Source organism: Aptenodytes forsteri, unplaced genomic scaffold (genome assembly GCF_000699145.1).
Source record: "Aptenodytes forsteri isolate BGI_AS27 unplaced genomic scaffold, ASM69914v1 Scaffold9, whole genome shotgun sequence".
Classification (NCBI taxonomy): domain Eukaryota; kingdom Metazoa; phylum Chordata; class Aves; order Sphenisciformes; family Spheniscidae; genus Aptenodytes; species Aptenodytes forsteri.
The window spans coordinates 5,702,031-5,722,761 of record NW_008796217.1 but is presented as its reverse complement, the minus strand read 5'-3'; the positions used below and the strand labels follow the sequence as shown (position 1 = coordinate 5,722,761).

The window sequence follows — 20,731 nt, the reverse complement described above, 5'->3', positions numbered from 1 at the left end:
GAACATGTTCAAGGATGTGATAATTTTGAACATATTTGCCTACAGTTTGTTTTAGAATACTTCTGTAGTTAAGCACGTTGAGACAGTTGCAATTTGAAGTTGTTGTGGTGTTCTCCATCTAATGCGAAGCTTTTACCTGGTATTTATTCTTAGGTAAGAGCAGACGTTTATCCACAAAGTATTTTGGTATGGGACTTAAAGACACAAATTTCCATCTGCTTGAAAGAAACTTGTTTACATTTTAGAATGTTGGATTTTTGAGCTTGGCTTTACATGTGCATGTTCTTTGCTTTCTATTTTTTGTAATGAATAAAGCTTCTGAGTGTTTTTTTTGTTCTAAGACCGAGTGACTATTAACTAGGAATTGGTTGACTACAGACTAGAAAGAGATTTCAGTAAACTGCTTCAGAGAGGGTTTTTTTTTTTAAAGCTTCCAAACTGAGTAAGTATTCTTTCCAAAACTTATAAAAAATAAAGTCAAAGATGTCATTCCCAGCCCCTCCCTCACCCCCCTGCCTTATTCTATCCCAAAAGAATAGACAGCCTCTTCCCCCTTCACACCCCACCCCCAACCTAAACAAACCAACTTTTGTACTTCTAGAAATTGAAGTACTTCTAGTACGGATTTATGCTAAGGAAGACTGCATTAAAGTGTGGGAGAGCCACCAGAACACAATTCAGCATAGCTGTTTCAGTATTCATCTGAGTAGCTGAAGAACTGTATGAATCTGTGGTCTACATTAGGAAAATAATAGGTTTGGTTTAGGATGCTCAGTTGAGAAGAGATCACTAATAGTTAGGGTATCTGATATTTTTGTTTAACTTTGTTCTTGCTATATGAAATCATTTAGTTTATAGTCGTTTACATCTAGCAACAGAGAGGCCTTCAATAGCTTGGAAGTGAAAAGATTCACACACATGTTAGAGTGCACATCTATTTACAGAGTGGAAACAAACTACTTTTACACCCTCTTGTCAGCACTATCTGAGACTACTTTTATTAGTCTATGGTTAGAGAATTTTCTGGACTGAGAAAGGCAGTGAGGGGAACTGAATGTGGCCTTCTGATTCCTGAACTACTAGGTGATAAAAACCATCTTCACAGTTGCACAGTATGTTTCTTTGGCTGGTGGTATTTGCCCCAAGTTTATGAACAGTACATTATTTGTTTTGTTTTGTCCAAGTTGTTCATTTGTTCGTTGGTTGGGGTGGCACCAGTCCAGCTTCATTACTAGAGTTCTCGTCATCCGAGAAGTAGGAATGAAAGAAGAAAAAAGAACAAGGAAGGCAGTGTCATGTCATGAAGGTTAATTTATGGGTAATGCCTTAAAGAGCCAGTTTTCCTACGCGTTATGTGATGGGACAAGGAGATTAAGGTATGTCACTGCTGAAGAGGGGAGGAGTGAAATGAAGCTCTGAATTTGATCTGCTAGAGTGGAGTTTGCATTTTTCTAAGGTTGGCTTAAGCAAGGAAAAAGTACGGCTATGCGTATCATACCTGAAACAGAGAGCCATCTTATTCTGGAAGGAGACGTGAAATTAATTGCAGCTAACAGCATGGCTTTTTTACCTCTTCAACAGGAAAAAAAACCCCAAACCTAAGTGTGTGGGTTTTTTTTTTTTTTTTTTTTTTTTTTTAGTAAGCCCTGGTTTATTTTGCTGAACAAGAATATATGGCTTATGTCAAAAAAACCTGCTTTGGAATGAGCATTCAGTGAAAGGTCAATAATACAGCTATAAACACACTTAGCAGATGTTTGACTTCTGGGTTGTTCTGTTCTGGGACCCGAGGTACAAATGTGCTTTCATTTTGCAGTGCTAACGAAGTCTTGGATCAGAGCAAAAATATAACCTTGGAGCTGTTCTTAGCTGCCGTTGATGCAGAAAATGTTAAGTCTCAAACTCTGTTTCAGTTCCTTTTTTGGTATTCTGTGAGCTGGAATTGAAGGCATGCCGTCTCGCCCATTCCACTCTTGTGCGACCCTGCGGTAGCTGTAATCAGTGGCCTGGGAGATGAGAGACTCGCGAGGTAGCGATTGGCTGCGGGGCTGGGGAGCAATTTCCCGGAGTACATCTGTGTCAAGCAGAGCGAGCTAAAGCAGTCATGTATGCGCAGTCTCTGATCTCTTGGGAGGTTCATTACAGGGTCTCGTACAAGGGCATTCTCTGTTTCTGCACATCAGCATGGAAGAAGCTCGTCCAGGGAAGAAAATGCAACCTGTATGTAAATAGCAGTTGTATAACTTAATAATGGTTCAAATGTGCTTTGATGCAAGTGATATTTAGCAACTGTGTCTCAGAATGGTGTGCTACCTTAGACTCATTAGTTGTGGAAGAAATTTTTGAAAGATCTGGTGATAGAAATAATACTTGAAGTAGAGATTTCTGTATTAGGGAAAATATTTTCTGTGTAGTTAGAATTGCTTAATCATACTAACTGGCTTAATCCAGAAAGAAAATGTGCAATTTTGATGGCTGGGGTGTGGTGTGGGGGGGTGGGTTTTTTGTTTTTTTTTTTCCTTTTTTCTCTCTTGCATTATTTTGAGTCCGCTTTTCTTAATTTGAAGGTTATCATCTGTGGCTTTGAGTAATTCTGTGCAAGTATAGCAGGGAAGTTACTGGTAAAGAATCTTGAAATAGCCTATTGATTGTTACTTTTGACAAAAAAAAGTGAACTTAATGAGCTGTGTAACTGAGGTAAAATGTTCACGGAGATAGTGTTTTCTTCAGACTTCAGTGGCATAGCCACAAAACTCTGCGGGGATTTCTGCAATGAAGCAGTGAACTCCAGTATTAATGTTACAGGCTGCTGCTTAGCTCTTGTATGGGTAGTCTTTATCACTGCCATTTAACTGCAATGCAGTCTGTAAAAGGGGTTGCTACTTTAGAGTTCCCTGGAAACTAAAATCTATGGGATGGAATTTTCCTAAGCTGTAAAGCTTCAAAGACCTCTGAATTGTTTTATATAAATTTTATGAGATGGCCACTAAATTTTCTGTTTCCTTTTGTGAGCATAAGCAAGTAAGAGTTTCATTTAGACATGTTAAACTGCATCTGGTTGCAGTGGTCTTGTTTGTTAGGGTCTTTGTAGTACAGTGATTGATTTTTGATTTTCATTGTGGTGCTGCCTTCAGCTCTGAACACAGAACTCTACCAGGCACGCATATGCCTAGAAGACTAGACAAAAATCTGAGGTGACTAGTTACAACTTTGCATACTATAGTCACAGGACTGTTCAATTTTGAATGAAGCAGTGCAATGTATAAACTTTATACTTCACTCATTACAGTGTTATGCCTTAAAATTTAGAGAAACTTCAGTTTGGCTGTTGGGAAACTGATTTTTCTTAACTGTAATTTTAGAAATTGAAGTGAATGGAGCTATGAATTTTTGAATGAAACAGTGCTGTGAGGCAGTGATAAAATGCAACTTTGTAAAATGACTACTATAATGTTAGATATGCAACTTGATATCTTGTGTTGGATTGGTGACATTACTTGCTAACTTTATGCATGGTGGTAAATTTTCTGGCTTGCAGAACACTGGGGTTGAATTCAAACAGGCTTCTAATTTTAATCAAATATTCTCTTGCATTTTAGTCATTCCTTAATATTAATCAAGCCATCCCTTTTTCTTGTGTTTGTTCTAACCCAATTTTTTTTTTTGTGACAAATTGCTGCGGTGTGCTATAGTTGACAGCCAGTCACTACTGTGACCAGTCTCTTGTCAGTGTTTATGCTTCCTTTTCTTTCATACTTTTTCTCCCAATTTAATTTTGTGTTCTGATTAACACAAGCACTTTGTGTTTATTGTCCAAAGACTAGTGTCTGACTTGTCTGGGACATGGCTTGTCTTGCAGGTTGTGGCGCTCAGTGTGACGGTGGCCAGAGTAACACCTGCTAGAACCACTGGAATAAAATTATTTATAAACATTAAATGCTCAACTCTGCAGGAAGCAAAACATTAACATGTCTGGAACTGCTTTTTTCCAAAAGTGTGGTGTGTTTTTTGTTGTTGTGTTGTGGGGGTGTTGGGTTTTTTTTCTTTTTAAATTTTATTTTTATTAGCACACATACATTTTTTTTTTTTTCTTTACTGTCCTCCACATACAGTTTTGCAAAAGTAAAATGCAACTTCTGGAGAGTCTTATTGAAGTCTGTTGATGTCTGTTGGACATACTTGTCCAAACTGAAGGTTTGTATGGCTCCTGTGGTTTTTTTGTAAGTCTTCTAGAAGCAGATTGGTCAGGCATATTTAGTAGGGTAAGCTGAGCAGTTAATTAGAGGATTAGTAGGCTAGAAAAACTTCTCTAGGTATTCCTAACTGCTTTTGTTATAGCTGTGGTCTTACTGAAATCTAAGGGTCAAACCTTCCTGTGAGTCTCTGAATATTGCTTTGATTAGGAGGGATCTTCATTTACATGTGAGGATAGTTGTGTAAACTAGTAATTGTATAACCACAGATAAAATTCACAAGAAAAGGGGGGGATGGAGGGGCGACACCAAAACTCTTGAGCTGTACTGGAGTCTTTCCTATTAGTGCTTGAGCAATGCCCACTGCTATGATAGTAGGGGTGGGGGGGGAAATCTGGAAAGCAGCTGTTCCTGTGCAAATGAGACCATAGCGAATATGACCAAGGGGGAACCCATTGATACGGTGTGCTTCCTATTTTGAAACTGGCAAGTGTTCTGTTTGTGAATTATTATTAATTTTACTCTCATCCGTATATATGTAGAGGGCAAGGCCAGCTAAAAATTGTATGCTGACAAAATGAGGCAGGATCCATTTATATTTGGTGCATTTTTCCCTTGGTTGTTAGGTTGATGTGCTTGATTTAGAACTGGTAGTGTTTCATCACTCTTGCAACTTCTGAAGATACAGTATTGCTGTGTAGACCAATACTGTGCCCAAATAACTTACTTTAAATATGCATTTTATGACTGCTTGTGCAATTCAGCTAAAGACTTTAATAGGCTGAATAATACTTTCACTTACTACTATTTAGAAAGAACTTTGATTTTTCATACCCTGGCTGTCCTTCAGGGAGGCAGCAACCGGAGATGCCTGCCCTCCTGCGCACCATAGGCTCATCTTACCTCTGGTTTAAAAGCAGAATCAATCTTACAGAGCAGTAAAACAATATATTTAGAACTTACCAAGTGCTGCTGTTAGTCGTTCCTGCAGGTGAACAATGTCAAAAAGCCCTTCCTAATTTAGGCACTCTTAACTAAGGCTACTCAGTGCTCTGTATGGGTCACAGTGGGAGAGCTATAGGGTAGACCTAGTGCTGATGATTGCCAGAGGTAGAATGATTGTCATTGAACTCTGCATACAGATGGCATTAACAAATATACTAATTTTCTGGTTTCTTTTCTTATCACTTCCAGGGTTGCTGTCACTGGTAGACTTGTAGTCCTACAAAATTAGGAGATAACAGTGGTCTTGTCTGATTATTTTTATTTTTATTTTTTCCTGAAGTATTAGTGCTTATTAGCTTGCAGTTCTGGGAGATTGAATCGATAGAGAAGAGGCTGTATGTGCATTCTGTAAATTGGAGATGTGTTTTTATTTCCTGACTACATGGAGAATTATGTGTGCTTAGAACAGAAATGCAGACTTCTGAAACAAACCACTTAGGAAATGCTGCTGTGAAAATGAATCGTGAATTACCCTACTGGTTCTTAATTGTTCTGAACAATATATTTCAGTAGCTTTGTGACAAAACAATTGAGTGTGTGTATCTATCTATTAAAAAAAAAGGTCCGTTTTAAAATATTTTACGTATGTACATACACATGTCTGGAAAACCATTGCAAAATCAGGTTTTGTAGTTCCTCTTTAGTTATCTTTGAGATGTGTGGTCAAAATGAAGGTTTTAATTTCTTTTTCCAGCTAAACTTTTATTTTTCAAGCAGAGCAATGTTGGTAATTCTTCTTTACTTAATTTTCCTTTTTTGTTACTGGAGCCTTGATGGCTATCATATGTCTTCTGAATGCAGATCCAACAAAGCAAGAGGGCTGACGATACAACAAAAATAGTGCTTTGACTATGCTTCCTAGGTCTAGGTCAAGCCACCATTTTGAATTATGTTTGCACTGATTTGTAAGTTTATTGGGAAGTTGCTGTAGGCCTCTACTGTTGTATCCTCTTGGAGACAGTATGCTGGGTTTGATGGATGGTTTGATCCAGCCTAACTGCTCCTATGTACTGATGATGAAAGAATGAAGAGCAAAGTACGAAGAGCAAAATGCACTGTGCAAAAATTGTCATTTGACCTTAGTATGTAAAGCTACAGTAGCATGCTACATAGGTTTACCAGTTGGGTCTGTAAGCAGTGTGTGCTCATGTTTTGAGAGGAATGGTTTGTTGGTGCCACATTCCAGCCTAAGAGCTAAATCCTGTCTGCCAGATCTGGTGTCTCTACAAAGGCAGAGATGTATCCATGGATTCGTGTGGGAAGGAGGGGGGAAGTATTTGCCTTCTGTTCAAGCCAGAGAGGATGGGATATAATTACAGTCATAGAGCAATATGTATGTTCACTGTGATGGTGTAGGCAGTTGTAGTAGAATAATATCAAAATTAGAAGTCTTAAACTCTTGCCCATGGACAGATGTATAAGGGATACTAGATATGAACACACCTCCCCCCTCCCCCCTTGGTTTTTTTCTGGTGTTTGTTTGTTTGGTGGTTTTTTTTTTTAGCATTTGCATCTGCTTGAATAAATGCTGCCGTGAAAGTTCTTTCTAGCATGAAAGTGGTAATGTAATTTTTTTGGGGGTGTGGGTGTGGTTTTTTCATTTGTTTGTTTCCTCTCCTGTGCCCCTACTTATTCCCATGAGCACTAGTGCTATCTCTTCTGGTGCTGCAAGTAGTTCCCCAACTCTGTTGGGGAAGAACTTTGTGCTGAGGGGATGTAAATGGAGCATATGAACATTCACTTAGCTAAGTAATGGTTTTAAATGTTAAGCTCAAATTATTCTCAACACAATTACTGTATTACTCTTACATTTCAAAGGTTTACAGTTAACTGTATCAACCATTTGTATGATCACTGTCTATCACCAGAATGAATTGATTGAACTACATTTCAAGTACCTTAAAAATGTGTTGCTAGCAAGTTGTATCTCTTGGAAGTGGTTATTCAGTAACGCACTTTGGCAGCGTGCCCATCTGAAGTCTGTTATGTGTATGTGACTGCATAAGGTTAGGCGAGTTGCATGGTGAGAAGAGCTTGTACAGACGACAGTGGAAAATTTCTTTTAGATTTAATATTCTGTGCGTCATATTTGTGCCAGTCCACTAGACGGTAACTAACACATGCTGCTGGAGGTTGACAACTTAGTTCTTGCAAACTTGAGTGCTTTCCTTAATGATTCATGCAATTTAGGATTGACTTTTTTAAATACTACTTTTAAAAAACATGAAGTGTTCATATTTTAGATCTAAAAAGTGTACCGTACTAAATGAAGACAAATGTTTGAGAAGGTAAATAAGTAAAGTGTAAATATTTTCTGGATGCTTGTTTGTCTGCAATGAAAGGGGAATTACTCTTTTCTCCTGGACTGAGAAAAGGGATATGAAAATCAGGTGGCAAGAGGAATCCTACTGGGATTCTGCTAGAGCAGAGAGTATTTAAGTTTTGTCTGGTCTGCAACAGTTAAAAAGGGGTTTCATTTTCATGCTGGGGAAAGTTGGAAGGCTGAGAAGACGTGGTAGTGTATGTAGGCACCTCTGGCTGAATACGAAGGTTTTACTGCAAGGTTGTTTTTACAGTATGTTTGTAAGTATCCACAAATTTGGTGTTAGGAAAAAATATACTTAGTATACTGCAATGTACTAGGATTTCTGGGATTTTTTTCCTTGAAGTACTCTGGGTTTGTTTTGTTCTTATAGATGACCATCTCCTTGTGAAAAAGCAAACCAAAGGTGAAGGCTTAATCTCTCCCTGGGGCACCTTGGTTGCTGCTTGTGTTGTTTTTTTTCCTTCTCACTTGTGCTGTCTCTTGACTGAAAACAGAAGTTACATTCCAGGTTAGTCTTAAGTTTTACTTTGGCTCAACTGTTTTTTGGGCATCTGTGGGATTATTGTACATAAGTTTCACATGAAATGGATGGTAAACTGCAGAGGAATGCTTGCTCTTAGATGAAGTCATTCTCTGTGCCTAAGAAAGGGAAGTTGATGGGTTTTAAACAATCCCACCTCTGTTTATGTATGTAAAAAGTTCAGAAAGTAAAAGCGATAACTAGACTGGGAACGTGTCTTGATTCAGCAACTGAAACAGTTTTCTCTCACTTTTGTGCCTTAAACTGACATGGTAGATCTTCTATAATTACTGGAAACCTATGCCCTACAGACTTTATTTTTAGCAAGGAAAAGGTAGTTTGGGATTAGTTTTATAGCGTATTTGAATATTTTGGGTGTTTTACCTGACCTAAGGCAAAAGTATCTTATGGTGGGATTTGCTATTGGCATCACAAATGGTTATGTTAAAATGATGCTTTGTGTTTTTCTAAACAAAGGCTGTAAATGATAGGCTTTCTTCATGTATGATATTTGTGGTTGCTAATGGTTTATTCTTGGAAGAGTCTTTGCATATGTTGAGTACTTTGAGATAGTGATGGAACGGTTTGCAAGGGCACGCATGCCTTTCTGTAATCTAATCTCAAAAGACGTTGCTTTCACATGATGTGGTTTTGAAGGCTGCTTCTGTATGTATAAGGTTGGCATAGTACCTCTGTTACTAAAGCAAAGGGTGATAAATATTAATAACATGGTATAAGGCATACAGCAAATACAGCTTCAAAATGTTATTGGGATATAAAATCTTTTCTTGCATGTGTTTTTCACATGCATTTTCCACAGCGTGTGTGTAATTTTCTACCAGTATGCAGTAGTCTGTATAATCTGGAGAAAAACTTTGTCTTCCTTTATTGCTCAAAAACTGTGTTTGGCAACCTTCCAAGTGTCCTAAAAGGACTATTAAGGGGCGTGTGTGTGGGGCGGGAGTTAGGTACAGGATATTTCAGCAGTTTGTGGCTGTAACCATGAAGCTAATTGTGGAAGAGGTTTTGACAGCAGTTTTCCTAATATTAGGGTTTTTTCTCTCTCATAAGACACTTAAGATAATTTAGAGGACTTGTAATACTTCATCTATTTCCGACTCTATTTTGAATTTTCTGGTAACATGCAGGATTTGTGTGTATATCTGTTTCTGTAAACTGGACTGTACTACAGTCCTATAATTTTTTCTTTCTGTGTCACGGAGATAAATTGGAAAGTAGGTATGCTTGACTCCTCCATAGTGTTATGGCGTTACCAATGCAGCTAAATGTTTTGCTGTACTTATTTGGTGCCTCAAAAGATTATTAACTTTAAGCTTTTTAATGCTGCTGCTGCTTAGAGATCTCTTTTTTGCTATTGGGTTTATGTATGTTAAAATTTTTTTTCCACAAGCTGTGTTGGAAAATACATCTTCAGTAAAGATAAGAGCCAAGACTCACTTTGCGACTGTGTTTTTCCCTACCTTTGGAATGGTTATCAAAGAGATAGGAGACTAATTTACATTATGAAGGCACCTTCTGGAGGGCTTTTTAATTTCGTTTTGGTGTGTAGGAGACAGGAATGTACTGCTTCCCCCCAACCCTCCCTTATTACCATGACACTTTCTAAATTTCTGCCACTTCTTTATTAATAGATCCTTGTAACATTTTCATAGATTTGCCCATCAGACACAACTTTTTGTTTAATCACCTGAATTTTTTTAACTGTAGCTGTCTGGAGTGTGCAGGAGTTTTGCTTGCATGTTAGAAAAATCAAAACTACTTTTTCAGTGCAGCAGTAGTGACAAAGTTATGTTACTGTGTAACGCCTTTCTTCAAAACCCCAGTCTTAGGGACACAGCTCAGAATTGACCTTGGCTTAGTTTTCAGAGGTTTATTTTGCCATGTGCCACTCTTTTCTTCTGCTTGTTTTTTGTAATGTTGCTTATTTGCACAGTGCCAGCTGTTTTTATTTTTTTTTTTTACGCGGTCTAACTGCTTTTAACTTTTTTTTTTTAAAACCTCATCTGAATTTTTTTTTCCTATATGTGCCATTGTCATCTTCATATTCTTTAATCTACTTTCCTCAATAGTCAAACGCAGATTTGGAATTTTTTGTGTGTGTGTGCGCACACGATACGCTATAATAAATACCTATTTTAGAAAGACTAAGGAGTTATATGTTCAAAAAAATTTTTTTTCCTTTTTGGTGGGGGTTGCTACAGTATGTTTTAACTTACAGCTGTTACACCAGTATGTTGTTTTTCATCCTTGTCACTTCCCTGTGAGATGACAAACCTGTTCTGTATTTAAAGCATCGGACTATTGAGTAATTCTAAGATCAGAATTTAGGTGAATATCAACACTTTTAGCGTTCCCAGCCCCTGTAAGGTTCCTGATTTAGGCTTCCATTTTTTCCACATGAAACCATTATCACAGATCCCACGTTGATCGATATAAAGGCACCAGTGGGCAGCTGCCAGGAGCAGCGATCAAACAGATTTATTTGTGGTAGATCTAGCTGTCATATGGCCACAAGAAAAGTCAGTTTGGTGAACTGATCCAATGGAAAACTGAGTTGTTTAAAAAAAACCTCAAAATTAAAAAAAAAAACAAAAACCAAAACAAACAAACCATTGCTTCAGCTCTTTGTATCTGACTTCATGATTGATAGATCTGACTTAAGGAAAAAAGTGTGTGCCCAAGGGAGCAGAAAGAGCAGGGACGGTATTCTTTAGCAGTTAGCCTGCCGTTATACATAGTTAGATGTAAAGCATTACCCTTAGTGTAGGCAGCAGTTCTTTTGGAGAACCAGTTCTGCCGGGAGGCTGTAATTTGTGAGCTGTTAAAAAAAATTCAAACATTTGGAGAAATTAAACTTAATGTTGTTTTGATGTCAAGTCTGAGATGAGATTGTGGGATTTCTACTGCTCAGTTATTTTAAAGTTTATTTTTGTCAAGACTGAGCAAAAGGCAGTGATTAAAGTTCTGCTTTAGTGATCTGCTAAATGTGATTAGGGGACATGTTCACAGATAAGACTCGTTCTTGAGCCTGGATCTATTTCAAATACTGTGCTTTTGCGTTATGAGTGGTATGGTTTCAGTAATAATGGAATCTGAACAGATTGTCTTGCAACTGCTGTTTTCTAACATTGTGCATAAAACCCGTGAATTAGATAGGCGTGTGGTTAACAAGCTGTCTGTTGAAACCTCAGTGAAACAGTTATTTTAATCTTTCCAAAACTGTTGGTCTAGGAGAGATCCCCAAGTTGTGTAACTTAACTTTTTTGCCACCCCTTTATATAACCTTTTGTTCACAAAAGCTTCTTACTCGTGCTGGAAAAACTCACACAGGAATTGTCCCCTAAGCAAATGGGCTCAAGATCTCTGAACGTTAATTATGTAAATTTTTATAAATTTGCCAGTTATTTTATTGAAGTAGATTCATTGCTGTTGAATGTAAAACTAAAAGAATATCGCTCTCCTGAAATGTACGTCCTGATCCTTGATATGATGAAATCAAGAGCATTGCAAAAGGAAATTGCATGGTATTTAGCATATCAGTTGATTTACTCTGTTTTTCCTTCAATACAGGGTAATGTTTTCTTGAAGAATTGGATGGTAGATTTTCAGTGCCATTTTCTTTCTCAGTGTCTAAGAAGTGAAAATATGTTGTTTTAGAAAACTTGGACAAACAGCTTCAGAACTGCAAAATATATTTAGGAATTTAGAAAAAAATTAGTTCTACTTAGTTTTAACTTAAACTTGTATCTTGTTTCTTCAGGGTCATGATGAAGAAGCCGTGGTGGATATGGGCAAAACCAGCTCTACTATCAATACAAACTTTGAGAAGGAAGAACTAGAGACTAAGTTTGTGTTGGTTTTCTGTTTACTTAACATGGATTTTTTTGCCTCGGGATAAAAGATCTGTTTTCCTTCAAATGCAAGCAGTATCACTAAAAGGAATCATAATTTTATGGCCATCATGAAATTCTAGAAATAAAACCAGTGAATGGCAGATGACGTGCTGTTTTTTGTTTCTGTGCATGCTAATAAATACTCACCATTATTCAAATCTGTCACAGAAAAAAAATATAAAAAAAAAATTTATGAAGCTTTCCAACGAAAGCTTGCTTCTGAGATTGTAGGTTTGAAAAAATTATTGCTGTCAGTAAGTAGTTTCCCAGCATGAATCATGTCAAGTTCTGCAGAATTAAAACTCAGGGAACAGGGGCCATGAGGGAGACGTTTGTTTTGTTTTCTGAAAGTTAAGTGTGCTTGTGATTGTGGTCATGCACTTCAAATCCTCAGAGTCTGAACAGATAACAGTGTTTCTAGTTCTATGATAAACTGTACATTCTGCAATCTGCTGTCAGTTAAAACATTGTGGAATCCTGTTAGTCTTCATTATTTGACTCGGGATCCTGCATTTAGCAACAAAAATGTCATTGAGTTAGTTTAATGTAGCAAAATGCAAAATTAGACTTCATCTAAGATAGAATTTGTTACTGACTTGAAAAGGAAGTAGATTGGGATGAAGATTCATGGATGCTATTTAGTGAAGCCAGAGGAAAAAGCTAGGGAGATCCAGTCTTAAAATCTTATTTATTCACTTTTCACACAGAATGCTCTGAAGCTTAATTAACGTTTGCAAAATGCTAGACTATCAGTAGATCCACTAAGTAGTATTTCCTGACAGTACTGGCTTTTACAGCTTCAGAACACTGGAGAGCCATTATAGCAGCAGTTTCTAGCTGAGAAAAGTTGATTTAGGTTGCTGTCACACTTTCTTATACTGTGGTCTAACAAGAGACAGTTTAAAGTGGTTAAAGTTGTTTGTTGCTGTTGCAGTGATACTCCTGCTCTGTTCCCTTCAGTCTATTACTGCTCTCCATCTTGTACTGACACTTTTGTTTGTCTGACCGTACCATAAGCCTGGTTAAGTATGTTAAGCCAGTAGAAAATGTAACAGTCCTGACAAAGGAGAATAATAAGAAAGATCTCAGCAGTTGAGCACCCCAAACCAATTTGCCACACAGCTGGATGTGTGCCAGCACTGAGCAGAGGAAGTGTGAATATGAGGCTGAGAGGTGCAGCAGTGGAGGCTGCAACAGTGCCAAATTAGATAGGGTTGAGTTGTGGTGAAACCATTGCCGTGTCTGTTTCTGCAGTTAAATCTTTAGTGCGGATTTAAGCTGTCTCCTCCTTCATTTTCTTCTCTTGCTTTTCTCTGGGAGATGCCCAGAAAAAGCACGTGTGTGTTTTGCAGGGAGGCAGGGGTTAAGGGGAAGCAGGCATTCAGCTGGAGTGGTTTGCCGTGCAGCAGCATGAACAGCAGTAATTCCTCAACCACGAAGAATGACATGGGAACGTGCAGCCAGATCACTTCCCCAGTCTCTTTTGTAGCACATTGGCAGAGTGCTTCAGCTAGTACAACACTGTAGTTACACAAGATGCTGGGTGGGAAGGCAGGGGTTCAGGCTGCTTGAGGCAATTTAAGCACTTGTATTGCTGACTGTGGAAAATACCCGTTTTACCCACGGCCAAAGAATAAATAACCAAGACTTCTGTTTCATGAGCAATTGAGTCAACATAACAGCTGTTATAAAGGAGGAGATGAGGAGATGTCACTGTCCTCACCTTGCTCTTAGCTATCCAGCTTTATCTTTCCTTTGGCTACCTCTCGCTTTCTTTGGAGTGACCCAGCGTAAGCGTCTCAACGTGAGAGAGGGCTGGCTATACAGAGGTTAAGCATATAACTAATAAGAAGTATCTGACAAGAAAAATGTATTCCAGTAGGATTATCACATATCTGAAGCTTCATATAGGCACACATTTTCACACATAAGTAGGAATTATTTTTGGAGATTACATATATTTTGTAGTATCTTATATATTTGTAAGAAAATTGGTCCTTTTTTTTTTTTTTAGTGGTAGAATGGGGAAAGGGAGGGACAGCATGTTTTTTGACTTTTATCAGTGGAAACTGTTCCAAAGTAAGAACAAGAAGTTTTTCCTTTCCTGTACGAAAGAGAAAGGTATGTAAGTACAGTTGTTTATGACTCATATAGTTATCTTCTCTGAGATTCACCAAAAGAGATTCTTTAGATTCAGGGTGTTTTAGAGGATAAATTTATGTCAACTTACAGCTCTGATTTTTTAATGAGATCATTATTTATAAGCTATTATGATTAAAGTAAGTATGTGGGATTTTTGGGTTTTGTTTTTAATTCTGGTATTAAAACCTTACAAGGGGAGAAATAGAATTGTTGGCTGCAAGCACTAAGCAATGTCCACATAGTATTATTTTTCATTACTGACTTGTGAATGTTTTCTCGTAGGCTTAGGAAGACCTGTAGTCAAGCATTAGGTATTTTAAGTGTTTTAAGACCTGAAACTATTTCAGTCCAGTCTTCCAACTTGTTTTTCTGGTGACTTGAAAAGGAGTTCTAGGAACTTGGAACCTTTCCAGAAGTGTGTGTTGATTCATTTTCAAGGAGAGGCAGCAAGCAGTTAATTCAGTTCAGCTATGAAGCATCAAACCTTTAAGAAGAGCCAATATGCGCAGGTGATATTTAACTGCTTTAAAGCCTGTGCAAACTAATGTTGATTAGGTTTGATGCTGTAGAAGGCATAATTTTGCTAATACTAAAGCAAAGGTTTCTTGGTGTTGTCGGTATTGGATACTTCTATTTTTCTGGAAATTTTGTGATGAAATATTAATGGAAAGAGGGCCAGATGCTAAACGGGAAAATAGATCTTGGAGTTAGGGCTTCCCAAGCTCTGCATTCTATTTATGGTGGCTGGGAAAGTGTGGTACATATCCGGAGTGACAGTGTTTAGGTTAGAAAGGTTAGGCACAGGCTACTTGTGTCGTAACTCTTCCTTGTGAAAGAGAAATGGGTAGAGATGGTAAACTGCAATTGTGGGCAGACTGTGTGTGTACTAAATAAAGGTACTGCTCTTTACTGAAGCTGTAAGGCCTTACTTTGAAATAACAAATGTCAGTTTACAGAAGAGCTAGAAGGGGGAATAACATCTTAAAATAACATTTTTAAGAGCACCTAATGTTCTTAACTTGATGCCAGACTCTTTGAGCTGCAGTGAATGAGAGTAATAACAAAGTAAGGCAGGAGTTGGAAGTAAGGCAAGAATAGTAAAGGCAGAGGTATTTCATGCCATCTTGTAAAAGGCATTTTCTGCTAAGGACCATGTTTAAGGAGAGCTTTCTTTAACCTGAGTTAATATGTTTGGCTTGATATTACCAGGACCTGTCTTTTTAAATGCGTAGTTAGTTTTCCACCTTGATTTGAGGATACATTTGCTAGATACAGTTTAAGGGAAAAGGGATATATTCTGTTATTCTTAGCAGACCAGTTACAGGCATAGCAAAGATAAGGAGTTTACACATAATAGAAGTCTTGTTCCAGAAACAATCTGAGGTCAAGAGTGTGTGTCTCGGTAGACTTGTTTTCTGTGGCATAAATCCAAGAAGCGGCTTTCAAGAGTTAAGATGATTTAATAGCTACTCTACTCTCACACTACCCTGTGGCAGGTGTAAGTAGTGTTTACATTTCAAGTGACCCTATTATCTCTGATACCTTGATGGTTTAGAGCCTTATTTTTCCTTTAAGAAAACAGCTGTGCTTTTTAGTTAATCTTAGTTGATAAGGACAGGTAATTAAATAATCCTGCTTTTTTCCTCTCTAGAAGAGAATATTGTATATCTAAGTGGCAAACTTGCTCTACAAGTCTTTTGCAGTTTAATGTATTGTGAGTAGTTAGAAATTGTTTTAGTATTATGAAAGGGCTTTGGGGAACTAAGAGAACTTACATGGCAACTTGTAGTAGAACGTACCACTAAGATGTTATTTCAGGTGGCAGGTTTACTATTACTCTACCTTTTAGATGCGTCTAAATTGCAACTGTTCAAAACCCCATGAGTAGTTCCTGTAAAATCTTTCAAGGAAAACAAGTTGTACAGGAGCAGGTAAACACAAGTAGTACAGCAGGACATTGTAGCTGCTGGCATAGTATTTATGTTTTTATGTTCTGTAATAGGCTGTACTAATTTAGACAGGCAGTACAGAACAGGTTTCTTATGGTTCTCGAACTACAGAATGAGTGCTTGAACCTTTAAGAGACCCCTTAATGGTCTAGAAAAGAACTGTTTAACAGAAAAAAGAATTTTGAAATGCTGTTTCTCATGAAGTTGTATCTTTTTATGTGGTCAAACAGTAGAAAAATGTGTAACTGCTTCTGAAAACAAAAATAATTTAGGATGGTCATTAAGGATTCTTGCAGACTACCTTTCATCCATCCCCTCTAGAGGTACCCCTGCATTGGAAAGATCTTGCCTGCTCCTTAGTTTGGGTTGAACTGAGAGCAAGCAAAAACCATGTCTATTCAGATATACCTGACTAGCTGTACTGTACATGAGACATGCTTTGAGTCATAGGCAACACCAACAAAATGTTCACTTGCACCAGTTGTGCTAGTAGCTGGTGCAGGATAAATTCTTTTGTCCTTATCGTTCAGAAATAAATGTTAGCTGTGCTCAGCGCTTCTCTGTAAGTCACAAAAATTGAGAACGTTTTCCTAATATGATCTTTAATGCAATCTTGCTTAAGTGAATTTTGGAATTGGGCTGCATTGCTACACCTCTGTCACATGTGCATTGAAAATTTAGTTTTTGCTATGGGAATCCTGCAGTATACAGTCCACAGGCAAGTTCCTCCGGACTTCTTGTCCTGTTCATTTATTCAATATTCAGACTTCTGTGTAGAGAGAATAATTATCCTCAACTTACTTTATTTTATTACTTGTGGTGTTCATCACAAAGGTAAATCCTTAACAAATGCTAAACTGTTTTCAAGACTGCCTTTTGAGAAGGAAAGTTGGCAACCTGATTGTGTAGACATAGAACTCAATAGGGCACCCAAAGTGACTAGACACAATTTTCAGTGTTGATGTGTCGTCGGTTTTGGAGGCAGGGGGTTATTTCTAATTTCTGGGACAATCTTTTTGGAAGTTGCTTCTGATTCTGCCAAACACAGTACTCACAAATTACTGTAAATTCTGAAATTTTCATTTGCATGTTAAATTACTTGTAAATTACTGGAAAGACATACTGTAAGCTCCTGGCAAGTGAAGCTTAACAGAAGTTGCTTGAGACAAGAGACTTTTTTCACATTATGAGACTTCTTGATAGTAGCCTAACAAGAGCTGAGTATAAAAAGAAGCATAGACTAGCGCACCCTAAAATTCATATTCTTTAGCTAGATAACAATTGTATAAACTTAAAAAAAATTTTTTTAGCAGGTTTGTTACCACCGTTGTCCTCATCCTTGAGGGAAATTACTCATTATTCTACAAACAGATCTTCTTGAATGAGTGTCCTTGAGACACTTGTTAATTTCTTATTTGTGGAATGGTCTCAACAGCTAAGGAACCCTTGTGCATACCCCAGTTGATGAATGGCTGTTGGCAGGAAGTTTTATCTTGCTAAAGAAGACGTTATCCAACTTTACAAGCTTTCTGACTGAGTTGGGACTGAGTAGTAGTATTCATACTGAAACTAAGTCAATATTTTTGTGCATATATATAATATAAATAACATATATATATATAGTAAGTCATTCATTAGAATCACATTAGTATTGCTATTTTGATTTTATTTTTGTTTAAAAGACATATAGTATATATATGATGCATAAATGTGTATGGTATTCTGCTTTAAAGTAAGGAAAACATTCTCAGAGAAGACAGCTTTTGTAATGTCAGATCTATTTAATATTGCAATCTAGGTGTTGCTTTATGGGAAGTGTAGACTTCAGTAATTTCAGTGACTTCTGCATGGGAACTGGAATACATGTGTAGGGAATCATAAAATGTATTTTAGCTATGCTTCCCTTCTTATGTAGCCAATTTAAAGTAGAAGATCTTTATATAAATAGTGAACCTTAAGTGAAAATAATCTTTGAAGGAGGTGATGCAGCAAAGTATAAGTTTTCCAATATGCAGCTACTTTTTCTATAGAGGTAGAAGGCAGTACTGAATATGAATACCTTTGAATTGTTACAATTTCTAACAAGTAAGGCTAGATTATCTAATATTCACCCTCCACAACAGACAAAACTGTTCAATCACATTGTCTATCCTCTAGTAATCGTTTTTCAAAGTGAATCAGCGTTTAAACTTGAATGAGTTCATGAGAACATCTGCAGCAGACAATAACTTTGCTTATACTTAAATGTTTAAAATCCATTTTGGGAAATGTCCATGCTAATTTTAGCATTTCTTCTTAAAACACAGTTGTTTTTAAAATGGATGCCATTCAAAACAAATGCCTTTTATGTAAAGATGTAAAATAAATATTTAATGTAAAATAGACTAAGATGGAAGCAATACTTTTAAAAAGTTTGTGACATAAACTGTGTCCTAACTTTTATTTTCAAACTTGTTTTATCTGAGAGAACACGATGTAATATTTCTGTTCTGACTGCGTCAGAAATTTTGTAAAAAGGTAACTGCCTGCAGTTTTGTAATCTGAAACATAAGGAAAATCGTTATTCCAGTAGTAGGGCCATAAAACTGAAGTTTTACCAAACAGCACCAATTGAAGCTTAAAACTTTCAGTGAACTTGATGGCCCCAGATTGCTCAAATGTAAAATTTTTGAGATGAGGCAGAAGAAATAGAAGACTGTACTTGATTCTGCAGCCTACTGTTTCTTGATGGCTTTTAATAACATTTATCTTACTATTTTTAATCCCTTTAAAATCAGTTGTTCCAAAAATTGGCTAAACCTGTGACTTGACGGATGTCAGAAGTCTTTCTGAATGGATCACTTCTCCATTTGCAATTCACTGAAAGCTAATGTTTCACAGCAGTTAAAGCTTTTAAAGTGTGAGGGTTTTTTTTTTTTTTTGTTTCTGAACACTTCTTATTTTATAAAGAAAGTATGAGAGTTTGAATTTTTCTCAAAAAGGGTAACCCTTATGTGAGGCAAGATTCCCTCTACAATATTTTTCATATCTTAAAATATCAGGAAATAGATGCATTTGGGGGCAAGCTAATCCATTGAAAGATGCGTGCAGCAGTTTTAAGAGGGGTGTGTGATCAAATTTGTAATGAGAATGTGTTTGTGACCCATTGATGAAGTGGGAAAATCTTCTTTGCAAATGTTTCTTTTGAAATACTTTACAAGCACAGTGTTAACGAATGTGGAAGCCTTGTGTCCTTACAGGGTATGGCATCTGCAAAGGGCTGAGAAGGTTGGTTTCTTTATTAGTGGGTAAAGGGCCAGTCTTCGATCTTAATGGGACTTTTGCTTGAATTGCGTGTTTCTAGGTTTTCTCCCCTCCAACAGAAACATCTCTTTCAAATTATCTCAGCTATGTATCCTTTTTCCTGAGCTCTGCTGCAGAGGCAGGCTGGACCGAGAACCTTTAGCTCAGATAAAGCATGGGGCCCAACTACGGTCTGACTTGGATGTGCAGTGCAAGGGCAGCTAGGCCCCCCTCCCACAGGTACCAGGTGCTGGCTCCTTTCCCAGGCGAGGGAGATCAGTGGTGGCAGTGGGCCACAAAGACCTGGGGTGGATGTAGCGTGCCAGAATCCCTGTGTAGCTTTGTCAGCTGGCACTAAGCTTTTCCTGTTACTGTTACTGCCTGCATGTCTAATGTAATTACTGATAATGCCTTCTTGCATATTGTTGATTGTGTCAAATAGACATTTTCAGTGCGTTTTTCTTTTACGACTGCCACTACCACCTCATACTTGGTTTTAAGTCAGAAAAAAATCACTTCTGTGTGTAATGAGAAATCTGGCATTAACGGCTTTTGCCAGTCAGTGTGATACGATGCTGTCTTTCATTGTGTAGTGAGAAAACACTCTTGCTGAGCTGCTTTACCGTATGCTATGCATACTAGATTTTTGGATTACGCTTCTCAATTTTATCTATCCAAGTATTTTAGTATAAAGAGCGTACTCTCAGATATACTTAATTACCAGGAGCAACAGGAGATTTCAGAATAGAGCCCAGGAGGTTTAACGGATTCTAAAATACGCTGCACTGTGGAGAACCTTTGGGCTCCAGCTATGGCATATAACTGTCCCGTGAAAGAATTTTCCTTACTCCTTTATATGGATTTGGTTAGAAAATTTTATTTCAAATGTTTTATTCTGAAAGCAAGAGATAATTTTTGTCAAATAATTCTTTTAACAAAGCAGAAAAAAAAAAATCCTTGGTAATAATAGGGCTTTTTTATAGTCGATTCATGCATGGACAACCAAGATTATATTAAAATATTTTATATTCACTTTTACTACTTAATTCCTTAGAAAACAATCTGACTATTTCTTGGGAACATTTTGTGTGAGAGAAGTTTATAAAATAAGCTAAAATACTACTGTTTATTTTGAAATATTTAGTTTGTGTCTCACTAAGAACTTCACTATCAATATTAAATTGTACATTTAATTGCATACTGCAGAAATGTGGCATTACTTTTCGTTAGAAAATTAGAGAATTAGCATAGTAGCAGTATTTTCAGTGAATTACTGACTTGAGTGAATTTTCAGAATTTTAATTATAAATAATTTAACTTTAAACAAAAGGACGGTGGTGGTGTAAAGGAGGGATTCTACTTGTTCCTTAGGTTTCACCAGAGCAGAGAATATTTGGAGG

The 20,731-nt window shown here is 37.2% G+C and overlaps 1 protein-coding gene across 1 annotated transcript in view; it reads left to right on the top strand.

The window, feature by feature from the left end:
• The first annotated feature begins 2,074 nt into the window (after nt 1-2,074).
• The window catches only part of SLC4A7 (solute carrier family 4 member 7), a 73,054-nt gene continuing 54,397 nt past the window's right edge, over nt 2,075-20,731 (top strand). The window contains exons 1-2 of the mRNA XM_009288623.2: nt 2,075-2,220; nt 11,826-11,907. Of these exons, the coding sequence (XP_009286898.1) occupies nt 2,185-2,220; nt 11,826-11,907 (118 nt within the window). The 5' untranslated portion in view covers nt 2,075-2,184. The remainder of the gene's footprint in view (nt 2,221-11,825; nt 11,908-20,731) is intronic.